The 22,725-nt window shown below is 50.3% G+C and overlaps 1 protein-coding gene across 1 annotated transcript; it reads left to right on the top strand.

The window, feature by feature from the left end:
• The first annotated feature begins 517 nt into the window (after nt 1–517).
• HIF3A (hypoxia inducible factor 3 subunit alpha) lies at nt 518–22,472 on the top strand. The gene is made up of 15 exons (XM_081335458.1): nt 518–624; nt 2,975–3,165; nt 3,515–3,660; nt 5,023–5,107; nt 5,681–5,790; nt 6,813–7,024; nt 7,486–7,592; nt 8,218–8,365; nt 9,463–9,623; nt 9,711–9,943; nt 10,534–10,629; nt 12,469–12,851; nt 14,203–14,314; nt 14,420–14,525; nt 15,359–22,472. The coding sequence occupies exons 1-15, from the start codon at nt 581–583 to the stop codon at nt 15,508–15,510; spliced, it is 2,286 nt and encodes a 761-aa protein (XP_081191584.1). The 5' UTR covers nt 518–580; the 3' UTR covers nt 15,511–22,472.
• Nucleotides 22,473–22,725: the final 253 nt, after the last annotated feature.

Below are 22,725 nucleotides of genomic sequence, written 5' to 3'. Positions count from 1 at the left end.
CTTTTTGTGACCTTCTGACAAGCCAAGTCCATGGGGGAGCCAGACCCACTTAACGACCGTGTCACCAACTTAGCAACTGCGAGGATTCACTTGAGAGCTGTGGCAAAACAGGTCGTAAAATGGGGCAAACTCACTTAACTGTCTCGCTTCGCCATGGAAATTTGGGGCTCCCTTGTGGCCGTAGGTCGAGGACTGCCTGTAGCCACCTTGTGCCCGTTTACGGCTCCCATCTACAACACACCTATTCGCCAGTTGGCATGTGGGGCTGGCATGAGGCCAGCCCTGTTTGCCGCCAGTCTGGTGACGCCCACGGTTGGGCTGGCTACCAGCCGTGCCTCTTTGCTGACCCTCATTGTTTGGGAGGCAGGGGCGAGATAACCACTGTGCCACATGGCCCAGGGTTGCTTGTTCTCTGCAAAACAGAGCTGCAGGTTGGTGGGCAGAGTGCCAGGGCCCAGAAACGGAACAGGCTGTGCCCAGAAGAGAACCGGGGAGGGAGGGATGGTGAAAAGAAAGAACTGTGGGAGGATCAGGAAGTAGAAAGTCCATCTTGCTCTGCCCGGGAAGCCAGAGATCGGCTATGTGGTGGCGCTGGAAGTGGTCGAGGGGCAGGAGGTGGTGCAGGTAAGGGGCCTCTGGTGTTTGGGGCAGGGCCTTCTGGGGCACGGCAAGCCTCCGTGTTCCCCACCTTGTGTTGGGTTTGTGGTATGGAGGAACCATCTCTTGACGGATCCCTCTGGGCCCATCAGCAGAGGTCTTCGGGGCTTCCCAGCTGAGTTGAGTGTCTTAGAAAAAGACTGCGCTCTGGTGGACTTCCAGAAGATCCTAGAACTTGCTCAAGGCATTTCCAAGACAAGGGACTCCAATATGCCTAACCCCCTCGGGTGGAAGCATGCTGGGAAGCTAAAAAAAAACCTTGGTGAAGTTCTGAGGTTCCTTGAGTTTTGAGGTTCTTTGAGGTCCAGGTCTCCTTGGATGGGATCTCTCTGGAGCCAGCGGTGGTGGTGAGCCCTTAGTCTTTTCATGGCGAGCGGCTCATTTCTGGAATTTGTGAAGGTTGAGAGGGTTGTTGGCTGACATTTTGGGGTGTGTGTGTGTGTGTGTGTGTGTGTGTTTGAGTAGACCTGGCCTGGCTTAGGAGAGCGGATCCAGGACGCTTGGAGACCTTTCCAAAAGTTGGAACGTCAAGAAGATACATCCGAGGGGAAAGAGGAACCCAAGAAAGCTGAGATACGGGCTACCTAGAACCCGATGGGGCTGAGAAAAGAAAGAAATATGGGTTCCAGAACTTAGTAGGACAAAGGAGGAGGAGGAGGAGGTCGATCTGGATGGGAGGGGAAGGCTAATTTAACCTTAATTCAGGAAACGGAGAGCGTGCAGGGACGTGTTGTCGAGGAAGCAGTTAAGTCGAGGAAAGTTCCTGTTTTTCAACGGGCGGGCGTTCCCCCTCCCCTATTTTTGCTCGCCTCGGTTGCTCGATCTGCTGGGGAAAAGTCCCACCAGAGGTCCTGCTTGGGAAGGGTTGACCCTATCGCACCCCACCTGTCTCGGTTCCTGCATGTTTTACGACAAGCCGGGTTTGTGTGACGTTGCTTGGCCCAGGTGGCCAGGTGTATTTATTTACACGTAGTCCTCATCTTAACAACAGTTCATTTAGTGACTGTTGAAAGTTACAACGGCCCTGGAAAAAAGTGACCTGTGACCGTCTTTCACGCTTACGACCTTTGCCGCAGCCCCAGGATCACGGGATCAGAATTCAGACGCTCGGCACCTGGTTCATACTTACGACCGTGGCGGCATCCCCAAGGCCACGTGATCCCCTCTTTGCGACCTTCCCACCAGCAGAGTCAGTGGGGAAGCCAGATTTCACTTAACAACCGGGTTACTCACTTATCCACTGCGGGGGATTCCCTTCGCAACCGTGGCGGGAAAGGTCGTAAGAAGGGGCCAAACTCACTTAACAAGGGTCTCACTTTAAAAAAAAATATGTTGAGCTCCATTGTGGTCGTGAGTCAAGGACTCCCTGTATTTCTCTAGGTCACAGGGGTGGGAACTTGGACTTTTATGACTTGTGGACTAATAATAAAAGAGCCAAGGTTGCCTACCCCTGTCCAAAGGTCAGCCACTGGGGTTCAACAGGTTTCCCCAGCCTGACCCAGCAACGCTGCATTTGAATTTTTTTTTCCCCTTCTAAGCCAGGGCTGTCCATACTTGGCAACTGGAAGGCTTGTGGACTTCAAACTCCAGCTTTCCTGGCTGGGGAATTCTGGGAGTTGAAGTCCACCCATCTGAAAGTGGCCAAGCTTGAAAAACACTGTTTGTTTTTTTAAAAAAAAGGTGTATTGTATACAAAAGAATGTGGGTTAGTGGCCTGTTAGTGGCCCATTTAATATACAGTTCTAGAGCTAGAAGCAAAGAGAACTTCAGAAAAGGACTGGTAATTTGGTACATCGATTTATGTTTGCAACCTGCTTTGCTTTCTGGTATTTCTTGCGAGAGCAGATGTTGGAGTAGAGGAGAGAGAAAACCAGAATTTGAAATGCCCATTTGTTTTTTTTTTATTGATTTACTTTATAAGTCAGCGAGCAGACATCATCTTTCTTCCTCTTTCTGTTTTTCCCACCACAACAACCCTGTGAGGTGGGCTGGGCTGAGAGCGAGAGGGACCTAACTGGCTTTCATGGCTAAGATAGGACTAGAACTCATCATCTCCTGGTGCTTGGCCCAGAGTTACCCAGCTGGCTTTCATGCCTAAGGCGGGACTCGATCTCAGAGCCTTTTGGTTTCTAGGCCAGCACTCTAACCACTAGGCCACACTGCCTCTCACCAAACCCCTGGTGACCTAATGAACTTCCTGCCTGAGTGAAGATTTGAACTCGGATCTCTCTGAGTTCTAATTGGTGTGTTTTCCCCATTAATGTGCCTATCCAGCAAGTTCCCACTCACCGGTCACCGTCTCACTTCCACCTCTCAGGTCCACCACCGAAATCCGGAAGGAGAAATCCCGAGACGCAGCGCGATGCCGACGCAGCAAGGAGACGGAGGTGTTCTACCAGCTGGCCCACACCCTGCCCTTCGCTCGCGGGGTGAGCGCCCACCTGGACAAGGCCTCCATCATGCGGCTGACCATCAGCTACTTAAGGATGCATAAGCTGCTGAATTCTGGTAAGGGTGGCCCCGTTTCCTGGGGGAGGCCTACATCGAAGGGGGGAGAACAGGAAAACTACGGAAGACCCCAAACAGCCGTTCTCAGAATGACAGAGTTGGAAGGGACCTTGGAGGTCTTCTAGCCCAACCCCCTGCTGCCATTTTTTTTTGCTGCCATTTTTCAGCAAAACTGTCGTAAAAACATGGTCCTGTAATTGCAGGACGCGGCAAACGGTCGTAAATGCGGCCTCATTGCCGCGTGTCAAAACTCCCAGGGATTCTGGGAGTTGAAGTCCACTAGACACAAAAGGGCTGCGGTTCCCCCAGCCCTGCCTGAAAGGAATTTTTACAAACTCTGTTGACGCAGGAGAATGGCGAGATCAAGTCAAAGCGGAGGAGCAGGTGGATTCCTACTATCTGAAGGCCTTGGATGGCTTCCTGATGGTCCTGACTGAGGAAGGGGACATGATCTACCTCTCTGAGAACGTCAACAAGCACCTGGGCCTCAGCCAGGTGAGCAGGAGGAGCTCGCACAGGTGGGAAGGGGCCCTTCAACCCAAGACGAGTCAGTCTGATCAATGGTTAAGGCACCAGGCTCATGAGTACTAGTCCCATGTTAGGCATGAAAGCCAGCTAGGAGACTTTGGGCCAATCACCGGGAGACGGTGAGTTCTAGTCCCGCCCCAGCCATGAAAGCCAGCTGGGAGACTTTGGGCCAATCACCAGGAGACTGGGAATTCTAGTCTTGCATCAGTCATGAAAGCCAGCTGGGAGACTTTGGGCCAATCACCAGGAGACGTGAGTTCTAGTTCCACCTGAGTGACTTTGGGCCAATCATCAGGAGACAGGGAGTTCTAGTTCCACTTAGGCATGAAAGCCAGCTGGGTTACTTTGGGCCAGTCATTCTCTCTCAGCCCAACCCACCTCACAGGGTTGTTGTGGGGAAAATAGGGGGAGGAAGGTGTGTTGGATATGTTCACCTTCTTGAGTTATTTGTAAATATAAATAAAGGAGGGATACAAAGAAATAAATGCAAATAAAAATGAGCCATTCTCATGAATGTTGGATCGATCCTGGAAGCATTTTGGGAGAAAAAAAAATTACGACAATGCATCTCTGTCAGTCTTTGCTGACATTTTCTGTTCAAATTTCAGAGGGGTCAACTTCAAAATTCCTCTCCCACCCTTGCAGGCTGATTTTTGAATGGATCTTTTTGTTCTTCGGGTTTAGCTTCGATTTTATTTTTTAGATGATTCCGGAGAGACGGAATCGGCTTGGGAAATAAGTTTGAGAAGGCGATGTTATACATTCCAGCAAAGCTGGAAATGAATGGAATCCCCCTTTTTGCTGAAATCTATTTCAAATGAGCTGTTCTTGCTTCAAATGCCTTGGTATTTTTTGAAAAATTCCCTGGTGGTTTTTTTGTTTCTTTGTTTCCTCCCTCTAACTTTTCTTTCATCCTAAACGAAATCACGTTCCTGATTTTGCTGAATGAACAAGGGCTTTTTGCCAAAACTTTGCCCATAATGCTGTCTTTCATCCTGTACCTCCCCCTCTCCTTGAAAACTTTTGCAAGCTTTTAGTCTCCGCCTCCTTGTCATCTGTTGCGAAATTTGAGCTAAAGGGGGGAAAAAAGAAAAAAAAAATTCTCACTCGGGGTGGGCCCAAATGTCTTTGGAAACATTTCTTCCCAAGCTGGAATCGGATTGAAAACTTCTGAATGTTGTACAGGGGAATGGGGAGGAAGGCGTTCTGATTGGCTGGCTCTGGGGAGTCCCGCCCATCAGTTGGCGCCTGGCAGATGTGATGGGCGCCCAGCCTTTCTCCTGCATTCCCTGGCTGATGATCGCATTTTATCCCGCTTCCTTCCGCTAGTTGGAGCTGATTGGCCACAGCGTGTTTGATTTCATCCACCCGTGTGATCAGGAGGAGCTGCAGGACGTGCTCAGCCCCAGGCAGGGTGAGTTCAAAGGAGGGATGGGGGATCGCAGCGAGGTCCCCTCTCCTTCAGCCCTTTCCTTCTCTGGGCAGCCTGGGCTGCACTATGCAACTCTGCACGGCTGCGTTCAGATGGTAGGTAGGTTGCTTAAGATCCTCTAGCATCAGCTCCTTCTCCTCCTCTCCCTCCTTTTTCTTCTCTTCCTCCTCCTCCTCCCTTTTTTCCTTCCTTCCTTCCTTCTCCTTTCCTTCCTTCCTTCTCCTCCTTCCTTCCTTCTTTTCTTTTTTTCCTCCTCATCTTCCTCTTTCCCCCCCCTTTGTAGCCTCCTTGAATTAGATTGGTGATTCTCCCCCCCCCGTGCATTTTGCCCTCTTTTGAAACAGAAATGTAAAAAAAGCAAAATAAAACATCAAGTTAAGTCTTCGATAATCTCCAGATACCCATTTTGCTCACACGCATATCTGATTCCCCAAAGCCAGGAACCGGGACCAAACATTTTGGGCGCGTCCCATCCCGCTCCCTTTCCGCTCTGCCCGTTGGGTCCATCCACGCACCCCCAAATCTTGATCAGCATCTAATCCCGGCTGTCCCCAGGTTTCTCCAAGAAGGCGGAAGTGAAGACCGAGCGCAATTTCTCGTTGCGCATGAAGAGCACTCTCACCACCAGGGGGCGCACCGTCAACCTCAAGTCGGCCACCTGGAAAGTGAGCAACATTTTTTTTGGGGGGGGGAGGAAATGGAAGCAGATTTGAGCCCCCTCCCCCCGAAACAGCATTCTAGAGGCAAAGAGGTCTTTTTGAGGGCGGGGGCTGTGCTTTATAGAATTATGAAATAAATATGAAATCTGAGGTGCCTGCCATTCCCAATCACTTTTGACCTTCGGTGGGATAACTGTGAGGAGCGGGCACAGGCCAACCCCCTCTCCCCCCAGGAGACGCTTAGCGTGCTTCCTTTCGGCTTTTGCAAAAGATGGGAAGTGGAGAAACTGTCCGGGGAGCCTCAGTTTGGGTGGCGCTCCGTGAATCCAGTGATGGAAAACCAGCTGATCCTGTTCCCAGAAAAGCACCTGCAAAAGCAGGGCAGGGTGCAGGCAGTGCCCGGCCTAGCACTGTTCGTTTAGTGACTGTTCAAAGTGACAACGGCACTGCAAAAAGTGACTTATGACCATTTTTCACACTTACGGCCGTTGCCGCATCCCCAGGGTCACGTGATCAGAATTCAGACCCTTGGCAACTGACTCCTATTTATGAGGGTTGCCGTGTCCTGCGGTCCCTTTTGCGGCCTTCCTACAAGCCACGTCAATGAGGGAGGCCAGATTCACTTAACGACTGCGCTGCACGCATAACAACTGCGTCGATCCACTTAACAACCGCCGCAGGGAAGGTCACAAAAGGGGGCAAAACTGACTTTTAAGAACTGTTTTGCCTAGCAGCGGAAATGTTGGGCTCAGCTGAGGTCAGAAGCCGAGGTCCACATGTATCCAATTGCCCAATTAATATTTAATCTTATTAAATGTATATAAATAAAAAATATAAATAGATATTATTCATTATGGATTTACTCCGTTTATTTATTGCCACCCGTTGCATAACAAAACGACCGGGTGACCTTTTGGGGTTAGGGTGAGCCCATCTCAGCATCCCCACAAGGGGCAGGCCAGAATAAAAGGGGGGTGGGGGGCTTGCATCTGTCGGTTGCCCTCAGCTTCCTCCCTCTCCCCTTTCAGGTGTTGCACTGCTCCGGGCACATGCGCTGTTATGCGCCTTCCAAGCCGGCCGCGGGGAAGGAAGGGGAAGGCGGCTTTGCAGAGCCCCCGTTGCGCTGCCTGGTGCTCCTCTGCGAGGCTATCCCGCACCCCGCCATTGAGACCCCGCTGGACAGCGGCACCTTCCTCAGCCGTCACACCATGGACATGAAGTTCACCTACTGCGACGACAGGTGAGCGGGGAAAACTGGCTGTTGGCTGGGGAATTCTGGGAGTTGAAGTCCACAGGTTTTAAAGTTGCCAAGGTTGGACAGCCCTGCTCCAGCTTAACTCAGCCAGAATATTTTTTTTAAAAAAAATATATTTTATTGATTTTTTTTTAACGTAATCATCATTCAGGTTTGGTAAACAGCGTGTTGCCAGGGGTTATATTTACCAACAGTCAGCAACAATTAATTTCTATAATTCCGTACTGCACATAAGAGCTTTCCTTGATTTTCTCTTCTTCCAATCATATTCTCTTTTATCAACCTTAAATTAGTACATTTCCTAGCAACTTTAGTAGATAACAATTGAGTATAGACATTTTTCTAGTATTTCTACAGGTAACAACCACATCGATGTAAACCTTCTTTTCTAATTAATCATTCAGCCAGAATATTTCCTGATCATTATCCCATTTCTCCTGGGCCAGGATTGTCGAGATGGCTGGTTACACCTCCGAAAGCTTGCTTGGCTGCTCCCTCTACGAGTACATCCACGCCTTGGATTCGGATTCCGTCAGCAAGAGCATCAACACCCGTAAGTTCGGCATGGCCGGTTCTTCCCGAGTTTTGGCCCTGCTTGGAAAGAGCCCCTCCCTGCCGCAGAAATAAAAGGGGGAAGAGCAGGAAAAGGCAGACTTGACAGAGCACCCAGGGAGGGGTCCCCAGCCTGTGGGCTCTGGCCCACTACCGGTCCGTGGCCTATTAGCAACCGGGCCGCGGGAGTGGCTGGCTGGTGCGCGCGTGTGTCACAATCCCAAGTGAGACAACGTTCTCACTGAGCAGCAGAAATTTTGGGCTCAATTGTGGCCGTACGTCGAGGACTACCTGTAGATGCAAACCTAAAGAACCGAATATTGCAATGGAGGGACAAGGAGTTTGATGCACCCAATTGAGAGAGTCTTTTGGGTGACGCATCGCCCGGTCGTATAGGAAGAGGGGGGAGCGACCGTCCACTCCGCATCCAGACAACGGCGGCTTGGGAGGGGTCGTGTGGAAGGGGACTCGGGTGTAAGGAAGGGGCTTGATTTCCGCCTGGACGTCGTCCTCTCCTCCCCGCAGGAGCAAACACGAAGCGAATCCTGTTCCGCCTTACCGTCTCTCCCCGCTTATCCGTTTGTCTGTCTGTTTTAGACTGTCTGTCTTTCACTCCCTATTGGTAGTGCTAAGCAAGGGCCAAGCCGTGACCGGGCAGTACCGCTTCCTAGCCAGGAATGGTGGCTACATCTGGATCCAGACCGAGGCCACCGTCATCTCCAGCAGCAAGAACTCCCAGCCCGAGAGCATCGTTTGCATTCATTTTGTCTTGAGGTCAGTCCGGAGGAGGTCAAAAACTTCAAGATGGGGACCGTCCCCAAACACCAAACCCCCAACCCCTTAATTCCATGTTTTCCAATCCCCAAGCCTGCTTGGCTGCCTTTGAAGAACTGAGGTGTAAATAACCGCCGAGTCTTTTGAAATACAGGTAGTCCTCTGCTTAACGACCACAATTTCCGTTGCTAAGCAAGGCAGTTGTTAAGTTGCACCTCGTTTTGCAGCCTTGCAATTGTTGCCCTGCAGTTGTTAAGCGAATTATGTCATTGGATTTCTCCATTTTGATTTTACCCCGCTTTACGACCTCTTTTTCCACTGTTGTTAAGTGAATCGCCACGATTGTTAAGTGACTCTGGCTTCCCCATTGATTTTGCTTGTCAGAAGGTCACGAAAGGGGATCATGTGAACCCGGGATGCAGCGACCGTCATAAATGTGAGCCAGTTGCTCAAGCGTCCGAATTTTAATTGCGGGAAGCAGCAATGATTATGTTGCTTTTTTTCAGTGCCGTTGTAACTTTGAACAGTCACTAAATGAACGGTCGAAATTCAAGGACTGCCTGTATTAAATGAAACATAAAACATGCTAAATATTATAATTGTGAGATGTTTCTCTGTGCTCAAATGGGGCTGGGGCAGGCAACCTTGGCTCTTTTATGACTCCTGGACTTCAACTCCCAGAATTCCTGAGCCAGCATGGCTCAGCATGGAAACCTCTCCCTTTTCCCTCAGTGTGACTGGCTCAGGAATTCTGGGAGTTGAAGTCCAGGAGTCATAAAAGAGCCAAGGTTGCCTACCTCTGGGCTGGGGGGACAGCAGCGCCATGTGGCCCTTCCAGCCACTCTCAGCAGAGGGCGACATTGTGCTGGTCGCCCAGCGCTCAGATGCCATATAGTTTTCTAAACTTGGAACTTTCAGACATGCGGACTTCAACTCCCAGAAGCCCCACATGTCTGAAAGTTGCCAAGTTTGAACAACATGCTGTTGAGAGGCAGAGAGATGGCTTTGGAGAAACTATCTCCATCCAACTTGGCGCGTCTCTTTTCCATCCTGGCTGACCTTGAAGGGTTCCAGGTTGCCCCCATCTCTTTCCCTAGTCAGGTGGAAGAGAATGGCCTGGTCCTGTCCCTGGAGCAAACGGACCGCCAAGGGGAGCATCGCCGGCTGCCCCCGCCCTGCCTGGAAGGGCTGGACTCCGATAGCGCCTTGGAGGAGATGGACCCCAACGGAGGAGACACCATCATCAACCTCAGCTTTGGTGAGGAAAGAGGGTGGTGGGAAAGGGTGGGGAGGAGATCCCAGCTCCCCTTCCCCTAAGGTAACCCTCACTGCTTGCACGCTCCAGAGCTTCGTGGTCCCAAAATCCTGGCCTTCCTGCGCCCAGCCAACATCAGCGAGGAGGAATTGCAGCTGGATCCCAAACGCTTCTGCAGCCCGGATCTCCAGAAATTGCTGGGGCCCATCTTTGACCCGCCTGGGGCCCAGAACTCAGCAGGGGGGACCCTGCGGGCAAAAACCCCTGCCCCGATTCCCAAGCTGGCTCCAGTGGTTAAGAAGGCGTCTGGAAATCACAGTCCAGTAAGGCAGCCTGGAGGGCCATTCTGGGTTGGGGATGGCTTGAGTTTATTTATTTATCTGTCCATCCATCCATATCTATCTGTCTGTCTCTGTCTATCTGTCTATCCATCCATCATCTCTCTCATCTATCTTCATTTTTCCATCCATCCATCCATCTATCATCTATCTATCTATCTATCTATCTATCTATCTATCTATCTATCTATCTATCTATCTATCTATCTATCTATCTATCTATCTCACATATACAGAAACAATTACATCCACGTAATAGATATGGTTTAATCTGTCTGTCTACCTACTATCCATCCATCCATCCATCCATCCATCCATCTATTTATCTATCCCTCTATCCATCTATCGGTCCCTGGTTAAAAGTTGCTGGGAGGGAAGGGGCCAGAGCCGTACACACTTCTGCCCTATCTCTGTTGATCACCTTGTGGTAACTTTTCCCTGTCTACATGGGCCTTCCCTTGACATCCCGGGGGGCGAGGAAGGCAAAGGCCCTGTTTGGGGAAGGAACTGGCACCAAGGGGGCGGCTTGCACCAGCCTTCAGCTTCTCCTCCTCTCTCTCCTCCTCTGCCTGAAGACGGACCTGCCAGAAGGGTTGGTGTTTGACATGGAGAACGTGCAGAAGCTCTTTGCGTCCAACAAGGAGGAGCAGAGCATGGAGACAGTCCTGCAGGTAGGACCGTGGGTGGGGCAGAGAAGGGGGTCAGTTGGGAGGTTTGGGCCAAGCGACTTCTCGGGTCCATCTGTGGATAGTCCTCGACTTACAACTGTTCGTTTAACGACCTCAAAATTACAAGGGCACTGAAAAAAGTGTCTTAGGATGGTTTTTCACCCTTACGGTCCCGTGATCTAAATTTCGATGTTTGGCAACTGATTCGTATTTATGACGGGTGCGGTGTCCCAGGGTCACGTGGTCGCCTTTTGTGACCTTCTGACAAGCGAAGCCAATGGGGAAGGTTCGCTTTCGGAGTGTGTTACGAACTTAACACCTGCAGCAATTCGCCTAACAACTGGGGCAAGAAAGTCGTAAGATGGGGCAGTTAACTACTTTCTCGCTTAGTAATGGAAATTTTGGGTTCCGTTCTGGTTGTAAGTCAAGGACTATCCGTATCACCCTCATGGATGAAGAACCTTAATTTTATTTTGTCCTGTTTTCAGCACAAAACTCGTGTTGCTTATCGGTTTTCATCCTCCAAATTGTGGGAAGGGTGGTTTCAGATTTTCAGCTACTGTGCTACCAAAACAACCCATTTAGGAAACAACCCCCACGTTTGGGGGTATCTTTAAGTCCCCCCCCCCCCGTTCTTCTATCTGACTCAATGTCTATGGAGATTCTCCATCTTCCAGGCCCTGGTTGTCCCAGAGGTGCTTTTTCCAAAAGGCAACTGGACTGCCTTGTTGTTTTTTTCTTTGAAAACTTTTCGCTTCTCATCCAAGAAGCTCCTTCAGTTCTAACAGAATAACAGAGCTGGAAGGGACCTTGGAGGTCTTCTAGTCCAGCCCCCTGCTCAAGCAGGAGACCTTATACTAGTTCAGACGAGTGGCTGCCCAGTCTCTTCTTGAAAACCTCCAGTGATGAAGCACCCACAATTTCTAGTGGCAAGCTGTTCCACTGATTAACTGTTCTGTCAGGAAATTCCTCCTTAGTTCCAGGTTGCTTCTCTCCTTGATGAGTTTCCATCCGTTGCTTCTTGTCCTGTCTTCTGGTGCTTTGGGGAATAGATTGACCCCCCCTCACTTCTTTGGGGCAACCCCCCCAGATATTGGAACACTGCTATCTTGTCTCTCCCCGCCCCCCCGAGCGGTCCTTCTTCTCATTAAACTAGACCAGGGGTGGGCAACCTTGGCTCTTTTATCACTCGTGGACTTCAACTCCCAGAATTCCTGAGCCAGCCATGCTGAGGGGAAAGGGAGAGGTTTCCAAGCTGAGCCAGGCTGGCTCAGGAATTCTGGGAGTTGAAGTCCACGAGTCAGAAAAGGGCCATAGTTCCCTCATGCTGACTCAGGAATTCTGGGAGTTGAAGTCCACAAGTCATAAAAGAGCCAAGGTTGCCTACACCTGCTCTAGGACACAGGTGGGTAACCCTGACTCTTTTATGACTCGTGCACTTCAACTCCCAGAATTCCTCAGCCAGCTTTGCTTGTTTTGGGAGAGATCTCCTAAGCCTAAGGTCAGCCATTGGGGTTCAACAGGTTTCCCCAGCCTGACCCAGCAGCGCTGCATTTGAATTTTTTTCCCCCTTCTAAGCCAGGGCTGTCCATACTTGGCAACTTGAAGGCTTGTGGACTTCAAACTCCAGCTTTCCTGGCTGGGGAATTCTGGGAGTTGAAGTCCACCCATCTGAAAGTGGCCAAGCTTGAAAAACACCATGGTTTTTTTTGAAGTCCACAAGTCATAAAAGAGCCAAGGTTGTTGCCTACCCCTGATTACTAGACATTCCCAATTCCTGCAACCGTTCTAGATTCGGTCTGGCTCCCACTTCCACTGGGAACACTCTGCTCCCCCTTGCAGGATTACGAAGGCCTCGACCTGGAGATGCTGGCCCCATACATCTCGATGGACGACGATTTCCAGCTCAGCAGCACCGACCACCCACCCTGGCTGGCTGAGAAACGAGGAGATCCGGGAGCAGGAGCCCGGCCCGCTTCGCCCCCTCCCAGGCCTCGGTCTCGAAGTTTCCACGGTGTCTCTCCGCGCCCACCAGAAGCGCCCAGCCTTCCCCGCTGGGGCAGCGACAGCAGCTTGAGCCAAGGCCGTCCCGCTGAGACACCCCCGGCCAACTCGCCCTGCGGAGAAGGCCAGATGGTGGAGATGGTGGCGTCGGTCAAGATCCAGTCTGTGCAGGACGGGGCCGGTCTGAACGGCCACAGGTCCCCCTTGGGCGGGAAAAAGAGGTCAGGCAGTGACTTTCATTCGGTCAGAATTTGTCGGGTGGCTGGCCGCGATAACGCAAACCAGGATGAGCTCTGTTCCCGGGCAGATACAGGCAGTCCTCCAGTTATGACCCACGACTGAGCTCAAAATTTCACTTGCTAAGCGAAAAACTTCTTAAGTGAGTTATGTCCCATTTTACAACCTTTCTTGCCTCCGTTGTTAAGCAAATCCCTGCAGTTGTTAAACTACTAACCCGGTTGTTAAGTGAATTCAACTTGCCTCTTGGCTTGGCTTGTCAGACCTGTCGCCAAAGGGGATCACGTGACCCCCAGGGTGCTGCGACTGTCATAAATACGAGTCAGTTGCCAAGCCTCTGAATTTTGATCACCTGACCCTGGGGACGCGGCGACGGCTGTTAAGTGTGAAATGGTCCCTTTTTCACTGCCGTTGTAACTTCGGTCACTAAATGAACTGTCGTAAGTTGAGGACCGCCTGTAATCTCTCTCAGCTGTGAAATTCCATTAGTAGTAGTCCTTAACGATGGCAACAGAGCCCGCCCATTACAGTCTTATGCCGTAACGGTCGTAAAACATGAATTTACAATTTTGCAAGAGTCCTTAAGCCAACCGATGGTTTGCTATAGGCACAGTTGTGCCCCCCAACCAGACGGCAAAATCCTTGTAAAAAGTGGTCATGTGATCCTGAGGCACTGCAAAACAGCCACCAGAAGTCCAGTCATGTGACCACCGAGGGTGCCCGATCCTGGGAACTTTGAATCTGAGTAGCGAATCCCCTTTTTCGGGTCAGTTGTAACTTTGAACGGTTCTTAAGAGATTCGTCGTAAGTCAAGGACTGCCAATATAAAACTTTGCCAAGTGAAGTTTATAAGCGTGACTACACAAATGCTTCCACAACAAGGAAAATGGTGAACTTTTTTCACTTTTTTAAATTTTTATATATATATTTTTCAAAAAATCATTTTCAGCAAGCCGTTTTATCCCTCTAAAGGCTGGTGTTCTGGATGAAATTAAAATTATAATTGTTTTGAGGAAGGGAGGCAATGTTTTGTCAGTAATTCTTTCATATGCTCATCATCAAGCGCCGTTCTTCTCAACCTCAGAGGCTTTAAGATGAGTGGACTTCAACTCCCAGGATTCCCCAGCCAGCATGGGAGTTGAAGTCCACTCACCTTAAAAATCCCCGAAGTTAAGAAACTGTGATCTAAAATAGATGCCCTTCATTAACCCTTTTGTTTTCATAGAAGCTCACCTTCGGATTGTGTGGAGAGCCCCCCTCGTTTACCATCCCTCCCTGCAGACACCCCAGGTTGAACCCGTGTCTGGCTAAAGTTTTCTGCTCTTCCCCCAACAGGACTCGGGAGATTAGCCTGGATGAAGAGGGGGATCTCTTCCTGGAAACCAGTCCCCCCAAGCGTGCCCATAACCATGAGGCTGAGGGATTCCTGATGCCCTCGCTTAGCCTGGTAGGTGCCCCATCCATGGGAGAGGAGATGGCCAGGATACAGCTGGCACATCCGCTGATGCCCATACAAAGCTCCTTTGTGATAGACAACCTTCTGTTCTGCCAGGGCTTTCTGCTCAGTGTGGAAGAGTGTCTGGATGCCCGGTCCGAGCGGGGCTGCGGGGGCACTGTAGCCCTGGGCAAGAAGCTGCTGGCCCTGGAGGAACCCATGGGTGAGTGCCACGGGGCTGTGGGGTTGAGAGGTTGTGTGAACAAGGCTTGGTGGGGTCAGCACAGAACCCCTGGCCTGTCGCTTTGACCTGGCGGTCCTGAAGGAACTTTTCTCATGTGTTGGGCCCCTGATGGCAGCTGCTTGTGGGATAAAAAGCATAAAGCTGATACTTACCTCTTTGGGTGGATCTCTCCCATGTCCCGTTTGGCTCCTAAGAGTCAAGTGGGGACCTTAGTGCTCTCTGAGCTTGGAGGTTTCCTTGCAGACGTTTCATGACCCAACTAGGTAACGTCACCAGTGCTGGAAGGGAGTGGGGTTTGCCCTCTTTTTTTTATATGCTAGTGGCTGGCTCTGACAGTGTGGGTGCAGTGATCTTTTCTTGGTAGTTAAACAGAGAACAAACCCTACTCCCTTCTAGCATCGATCATGGGATACCAGGAAGAGGCCCAGTTGATGGTCGGCAAGGGCATGCTTGTGAATCCTGGGAGATGTAGTCTTGTCAGGCGCAAGAAACTGGATCCATTCACAGAAGGTCCAAGTCGGCAGCTTTATTGTGTTCTACCTATATTACAAGAATCTGCCCAGATTGCTTGCCTTCCCTTGGGATCAACTAGACAAGTGCCCATGGAATTTAGGTGGAGTCAGCCTTATGCCTCTTGCAGCTGTGCAAGGACTCAAGGCTAGTTCCCCGCTTGACGCCTCCTCCTCTGCTGGCTGGGACTTTCCCGACAGTCTCAAGACATCTTACCATGGCCAGATTTGAGGGGGAAGCGTTAAAGGAAGGTCCCAGCTCCTGATGACCTCTCTCTTGCCCTCCTGGCTCTCTGCCTCCAGGCCTCTTAGGAGACATGCTGCCCTTCGTGGTGGATGGACCAGCGCTCTCCCAGCTGGCCCTGTACGATGGCGAGGAGGAGGTCTCCGGGCGTGGTGGAGAGCACTTCCAGCTGGGGGAGGAACTCCTGGTGGAGCTGGACCAGGCCACCTGAAGTGGCGCCCTTGACCACCCCCCTTCCACACCTTCATCCCACACTCCTGCTCTGCAGATGGGACACCCGGAACCAAATCCAACCCAATGCCCTCGGGGAGGGGTTCCTCCTGGCCCCCTTCCCCGCCCGTCCACCCTCCACTGGCGTTCTTAGGACTCTTCCTACCTCAGTCCCGTCCCTTCCCCTAGGCATCCCCTCCCCTCCGTAGACGGTGGGGAGGAAGGCTCTGCCACCCCATTTGGTGCTTATCCACCTGAATGTTCTTGAACAACAGGAAAGGGGGCGAGGAGTGGGATCGATTCATGGAGGGGGTCTGCTCTCTTCATCCCCCAAAGGAAGAGAAAGCACCACAGAGGGATCCCCCGGAGGAGAGAGAGCGGTGCAGCTGCCCCCCTCCCCCCGAGACTCAGAAGCCCTGGGGGGCTGTATCCTCGCCTCTGTCCTCAGCTCGCTAGGACAGACCCTTCAGCGTGCGCCCAGGCTGCGAGATCAGCCCTTCCTGGGGCAAAGGGGAGGTTAAAAAAGTGGGGGGACCTGCATTGAGAACAGGATGATGACCATCCGCCATTAGCCTCTCGGGGGACGCCTCGCCACGACTTCCCCAAAATACTTACGGTGCCTCCCGTTGACCTCAAACCCAGGTCTGCCATGGTGGAAAGGAAAACCAGAGCTCCTTGGAGCTTCTGCTCCTGAGAGGACATTTTGGCCAGACTGATCGTTCCCCTTGAGATGGCCAACATCCGAATAATCAGTCCCCAGAACAAAACAGTGGTGCTTCGGCCTTCTCAGGGCCCAGTTAAAGATCTCTCTTATGTTTACAAAACCCTCTCCATCCTGCCCACGTTCGGCGCAGAGGAATTGGGTGCCGTGTAAAAACAAAGCAAGCTGGAAAGAAAACTCAGATTTAAAAAAAAATTAAAAAGCATGCCAGCTTCCCTTATCAAGCAATCACCAGGTGAGTTTTGCATGCAATAAATAAGCAGATCCCTGACTCAGCCAGATGTCCAGGCAGCCAAAGCACATCTGGAAACAGCCAGATTGGGAAAGACTGGCTAGCTTGAAAATTTTGAAGCCTGGGGGGAGGGGAACTTGAATAGGAAAGAAACAAAAAAAAAATCCCCAACATCCCCCTATGCAATATTTTGAACCTGCCAGTAATCAAAACTTTCCAGAAAAAAAGGGAAACGATTGCAAAATCCTAAATCCTAGAAAGGGATTGCAAAGTCCTAAATCTGAAGATAAATTTTCAGGAGCCTTAAAGTATGGCCTGAAACTTCTTTTAAAAAGACCATTTCCAAGATGAGCTTTTTGCGGTGAAGAGGAGAACGGCCGTCCTGTTTTTAAACTTCACGAGGGACGGCCTGCCGCGAAGATCTTTGATAACGAAAAAGACTTTTCGTTTAAGTGAGTTTGAACCGGTGCTATGAAATGTTATCCGTTGTTAGAAATGACATTTTTGTCGATATTTCGATCACTTTTTTTTCTACTTTTAACGAAAGGGGAATCAAAATTTCCCTAACCCTCACCCGTCATTCTTACTTGGAAGTAAGTTGCGCTAACACCAGTGCAACTCAGTTCGAAGTAATGATGTACAGCAGGGTTTTTCAAACTTGGTTGCTTTAAGATGGGTGGACCTGCAACTCCCAGGATTCTGGGAGTTGAAGTCCACCCATCTTAAAAGTTTGAAAGACTGGCGTATAGGAATTACACCCAACTTTTTTAGAGCCCAATTTTATGAATGTTTTACTTAGAAGCTCTTGCCATGGTGCTCAGTGGGTCTACTTTACTTTCAACTCATTCGATTGCAGTCTGATCGGCAGCATGGAAAGGCAACTCTCTTTTCGCCCGTGTGGAAAATGGTTTTCAAATGAAATCACCAAGTCCCACTCTTAGAAATCAACCCAACTCTTTGCAGTTGCATAAATCCCCTTCGGGCTTAAAAACGAGCTGCTTTTCCATTCTGCAAGTCCACTTCTTCTGGACAAGCAGACATTATCGAAACATTGATTCGCCTTCCCTCTTGTCCCAAGAAGCCCCCCACCCCCCAAAAGCTTTAATACTTATTAAAGAGGTTGCACTTAACATTACATAATCTCGAAAGGAGAATGTTGGCCAGTGTGCAAGTCCCGTTGTAACATTATCCCAGTGAATAAAGCTTGATTTAGACTTGCTTGCAACTGCCCGTGGGCATCGGCACATATCTGTGCTGCAGACGGGGTGGATAGGTAAGCATGGATTGCAGATGGTTGCCGATAGGCCCACAGCTCCCAAATCCCAACTCTGTGTTGTACGGAGCTGCACATGCTTCATGCCGATGGTTTGGACATTTTCTGTGTTTTATGCGCTTTGTTCTTTGAGCGCCACGTAGCCAGGATGTCAACATGCACAGAATTATAAGTGCTCCAGCTACGCCGTAATCTCCAAACGACTGGCGGGCACGATCCCTGACGTGCAGTGACACAGAAGCCTAAATCAAGCTTAAAACACTTGACTGAATTGCATCAGATGGTGACCAAGTTTCTCCTTTCTGTGTGGCACTTAAAATCCCCGCAACCCTTGGGATGTTATATCAATAAATGCCTTTAGCAGCGGGCTGGGAGGGAGGTACCCAATATTCCCAGTTTAGAAAAAAAAATAAGTTTCTTGTTTTTGTTTATCATTTTATATAGATACACACACACACATATGTGTATATATATATATATATAATCCCTCAGTTGCTTAGCCCTCGGCCTTGCTACTTTAACAACAAACTTTGACCAGCTTTTGCATGTTAAAGGTTGGATTTTGCACCCGGTCCCAAACCAGGCTTAATCTGCACAATTCACTCCTTCCCACCCACCCCTGTGCAAATCCTTTGGATTTAAAAAAAATAAGGAAAACTGAGTGATAGGAGACAGTGTAAGCTAAAACCAGTGTTTCTCATGCCTCCCTTAGGTGTGTGTGTGTGTATCCCGTTGGTGCGTGTGTCTGAGTAAGGTTGTCATTTAGCTGACCAGGAACCGAGGGACCCCCCCCTCTTTCCCACGGCAGAAGTGGCCTGGTTCCCCAGCTAGATAACAGCTCCGTATTTTTAGAACTTTTAGCCAAGTTCTCCCATCCCTCTTGGTGCTTTCTTCTCTGCCCCCCGTCACACACGTGGGGGACACTCAGTAGGGGGGAGAACCCATCCACAGGTGTTAATGGGCTCACACAGGACGGGCAAGTCCTGGCCCACGGTCTACGCACGATTGCCTATGTTTTCCAGAGTGGGGGCCTGCTCCCATCCAGCTGGGGAATGACCGTTTTGCAAAGATTTTGGGGTCTGCCCCCTTGCGAGGTGGCAACGGGACGGGTGAGCTCTCTTTTGCAGGGTCCCCCCCCCCGTTCTCTTTCCCGATCAGCCGCAAAGAAAACCGCAGTCTTAAGAGGGGCTGGCCCTGCCCTAGACACCACCTTTGCCTCGGTCATTGTTCACCCGTGCCTTCACGTCGACAACTTCACCAGCTGCCACTGTGAAACTCAAGCCGACACGAATCCGGCCCCTTCCAGTCGTTTCCCGGTTGAGAAGGGAACATTGACTGTGGTCAGTGGAACGGGAGAACGTGGCTAATTCTCAGACCGTCTGCACAAGGTAGATTCCACCTTGGTGCCACGGAGCGCGCAAACCCCTTTCCCGACGTTGTTGTTGATTGGCAAGTTTTGCAGTTCGTCGGAAGGCGAGAAGATGGCCGAAGGGGGTTGTGAGGAGAACCTGCTCCGACTGGACCTACCAGCTCGGACTGTTCCCTTTTGTCGCGAGCCAAGCTCTCACGCACACCTACGTGTACACCAAGATACAAACGCACACACCAATGCAGTACACCAAGCACGCGCAATCTCACAAATCGACGGGCCACAACTGGCTCAGGCAGCTGTTTTGTTTTTTTTCAAAAGCCGCACTTGACAAACACGCACAGAACAATAGAATTTCAAAGCCAGGTGAAGAACGCAAGATAAGATGTCTCTCTTTCTCTCTCTCTTCTCGTTTTTGTTGAGTTTGTTAGGATTCTAATTTTAAACACCCCCCCCCCGGCCACAGAGCAAAGGGGCGTCTTTGCCTCCACTGACCGTCCGCTGTTCCATTTTGCTTTCTTTGTATCGTGTAACCTTCCGGATCCATTTTCTTCTTCTTTTCTCGGAGATCCTAGTGGAAAAATGATGGTTCTCTCTGATTATTGTTGCCGTTGCCGTTTTGCTGTTATCATAGGAATTGTAGCTTTTTAACCGATTGTCTGGCCCAAAGCTGGACGCCGCCACCACCTGCCCGGTTCTCCTTTGAATGTCCAGCAGACCAGCTCCTCTTGGGAAAGGAGGAGCAAGAGTTGGTGTCTCTGGGTCTCCCCTGCCTGGGCCAGCGCCCGTGTCCACAACCCTCCCCTCCTGGCCTGCAAGGGGAACGTTTGTACTTCTGGGGACGGGTCGTGCAATGTCTGCGACCTTTGGTGCTAAGCTCTCCCCCTGAGCAATGGTGCTCCGTTCCTCCTTGAATCTAGACCACGTTGTGGCCATGGTGCTCTCATCCCCTTTCCGAGTCGCCTGGGACGGCTGCCAGCCAACAAGAGCAGGGTGACCGATCCCCCGCCCGATCCCGATGGAGATCTGACCTCAGGCTGGCAGATGCCGCCCCAGTGCCGTGGTGCTCTGCTCTCTCACATCCTCCTCCGCCACCAGATGACTCAGTGGTGCTAAGTCCCCTGACCCCCTCGGCTGTTTGAGTCTGCCCTGGCCGGGACAAACAACGGATGGTCTTCCAGAGACCTTCAGAAGAGGAAGAGATGGGGGCAGCTCAGCGTGCCCCCCAAAAAACACCCGTCGTTGGTTGTAATCGCTCAGTTGCTGGCCATGCGGTTCCCTCCCTCTGCTCTGCGGCCGGTGGTGGACGATGGGTCATGGGAAGCGAGTGGTCGCTTCCCTTTGGTGCTGGTTGCCATCGGACCCAAAGCAGACCATCTATGGAGATTCTCAATCTTCCAGGTCATGGTTATCCCAAAGGTGCTTTTTAAAAAAGGCAACTGGGCTTACTTTTTTTTTTGTCTTAGAAAATATTTTGCTTCTCACCCAAGGAGCTTTTCCAGAACTAAAGAAGCTTCTTAGATGAAAAGCAAAATGTTTTCCAAAAAAAAAGCCAAGGAAATCCAGTTGCCTTTTGGGGAAAAAAAACAAAAAGCACCTTTGGGCTAACCTCAAGCACTTCGGATACCAGGTTGCGCCAGTGATCTGCTTTCCCCAACTCAGGGCTCTCCAGATGGGTTGGTCTTCTTCTGCTGCCATCATCTGGGCCAACTCTAGCCATGCTGGCTAGGAACATGGCCAGCAAATATTCCGAAGTCTGAGGGGCACCAAGTAGATGAGATTGGGGTACAGCAGGGTGACCCACCTGCAGTCTACAGGCTGCACCTCCCACCGTTTCCTAGACTGAGAAGAGGGAAGCTTCACGGGTCTCTGGAAGACCACCCGTTGTACACCGTTACCACCCAAAGACACAACCTCTTGTTCTTCTGGCCGCCACTTTTACGCACACATATTGCCTCTCGCCCATATTGTTGTGCCAGCCAGCACTGATAAATTAAGGCTTGAAGCCGTCTTCTTGGGAAGCTTTCTCCATTGGACAGGTCTCCTTGAAGCTCAGCCTGCTCAACGTTCTCTAGTCCCAAACTTTGAGATCTGCCTGGAAGAGCCTTGTTTTATCTTAATGCTAGTGAATCCCAGCTACCTGGCCAGGTGCCCTGTGCAATCTGGATGTACACCCCGGAGTTGGGCCCAGCATACTCGAGTCCTCCAAAGCGAAAACTCGATAAGGTTCTCTCCTTGTCCTAAAGCCTTTGGGAGTGTGCACCCATAGTTGGGCCCTTCTCTTCCCTCAAGTGCCTCGTCGATTCCCAACTGGGGACGGTGGGTGTCAGTAATTTGTTTCTAAGCCAGGCAAAACGATGCTAAGAGTTATTGGTGGATTAGCATGGTGGGACCCCCAAACATTATCTCACCTGTCATGTAAAGCAGATCATGGCTCATTTGCTTGGTCACGTCCAATTATACAAACCTAAAAATTATATTTTCTGAAACCAGATTTCAGGTTTAATCGATATAAACTGAGAATCCACGCTATGCCATCTCAGGAACATTAACTTTGGAACACGTTTGTGTTCCAATTTTAGAAGTCGGGAGGGAGAAGAGAAGATTGCCCTGGTGGTCAAATGGGGACATAAAGAGAGGCAAAGTGTCAACAGAATTGAATTTATAACCTGGAGTTCACCTTAATCCAGAGTGACCTTGATTTTAAGATCAGGTTGGTGTAGATAAGGGGTCTTCCCTTTTGACCTTGGACAATTGGGTTGAAGTAGAGGTTAGCTCTCTTAGATACGCCCAACTGGGGAGGTGGTGCAATTTCCCCCCCCCCATCCATTCCTCTCTTAAATTCTTATTGCACTTGAGCAATCGATGCAGGTGAGTATTTTTGAAATTGTTCACCCTGAGATCTGACAGACAGTAATTTCCCCAGAAAATCTTCAACCTCAAGCTGGCAGAGAACTTCTTAACTCAAATGTTTCTCAACCTTGGCCACTTTTAAGACGTGTGGACCTCAACTCACAGAATTCTGGGAAGTCCACCCCTCTTAAAGTGACCAAGGTTGAGTAATACTGCCAAATTAAACCTATGGCTGAACACCAGACCTGCCTTTGAAAATCTGGCTGGCACGGCAAGGACTTGGGGAAGGCTTTTTCAAAGGAGAAACTGGACAGGAGGCTCCAGCGTCTTTTAAGGCTTTGGGATCTGTTCATATATAATTTTTATATATATAATTATTATTATTATTTCCTCTATCTTTGTGTATGGTTAATTTCCCCCCACCCCTCTCTGTGGCGGGATCAGGTTTGGCCCCTGTTATGTCTGTATGTATCACTGTTGTGAAACATAAAATATGTCTGGTAACATGCAAAGGACTTTTGTCTCTGTGTGTTGTGTTTTTGACCTCGGAGGAGTCGAGAATAACGAGCGCCAGCAACAGAGACCTCTTTGGGGGACAGGTGGGAGGAGAGGAAAAAGCAGAAGTCACCTTTGTTGAAGCGGTTTACAAAAGCGGGCGTCCTCAACGTACCCCCATATTGGAGCCATCATTCTGTGGCTAAGCCAGGTGCTTGTTAAAGTGAGTTGCACCTGATTTGATGACGTAAGAGCAAGGACCCACCTTCAGTC

This window comes from Vipera berus, assembly GCF_964194415.1.
Source record: "Vipera berus genome assembly, chromosome: 9".
In the NCBI taxonomy this organism is placed as follows: domain Eukaryota; kingdom Metazoa; phylum Chordata; class Lepidosauria; order Squamata; family Viperidae; genus Vipera; species Vipera berus.
This window is presented reverse-complemented; position numbering and strand designations above follow the sequence as displayed.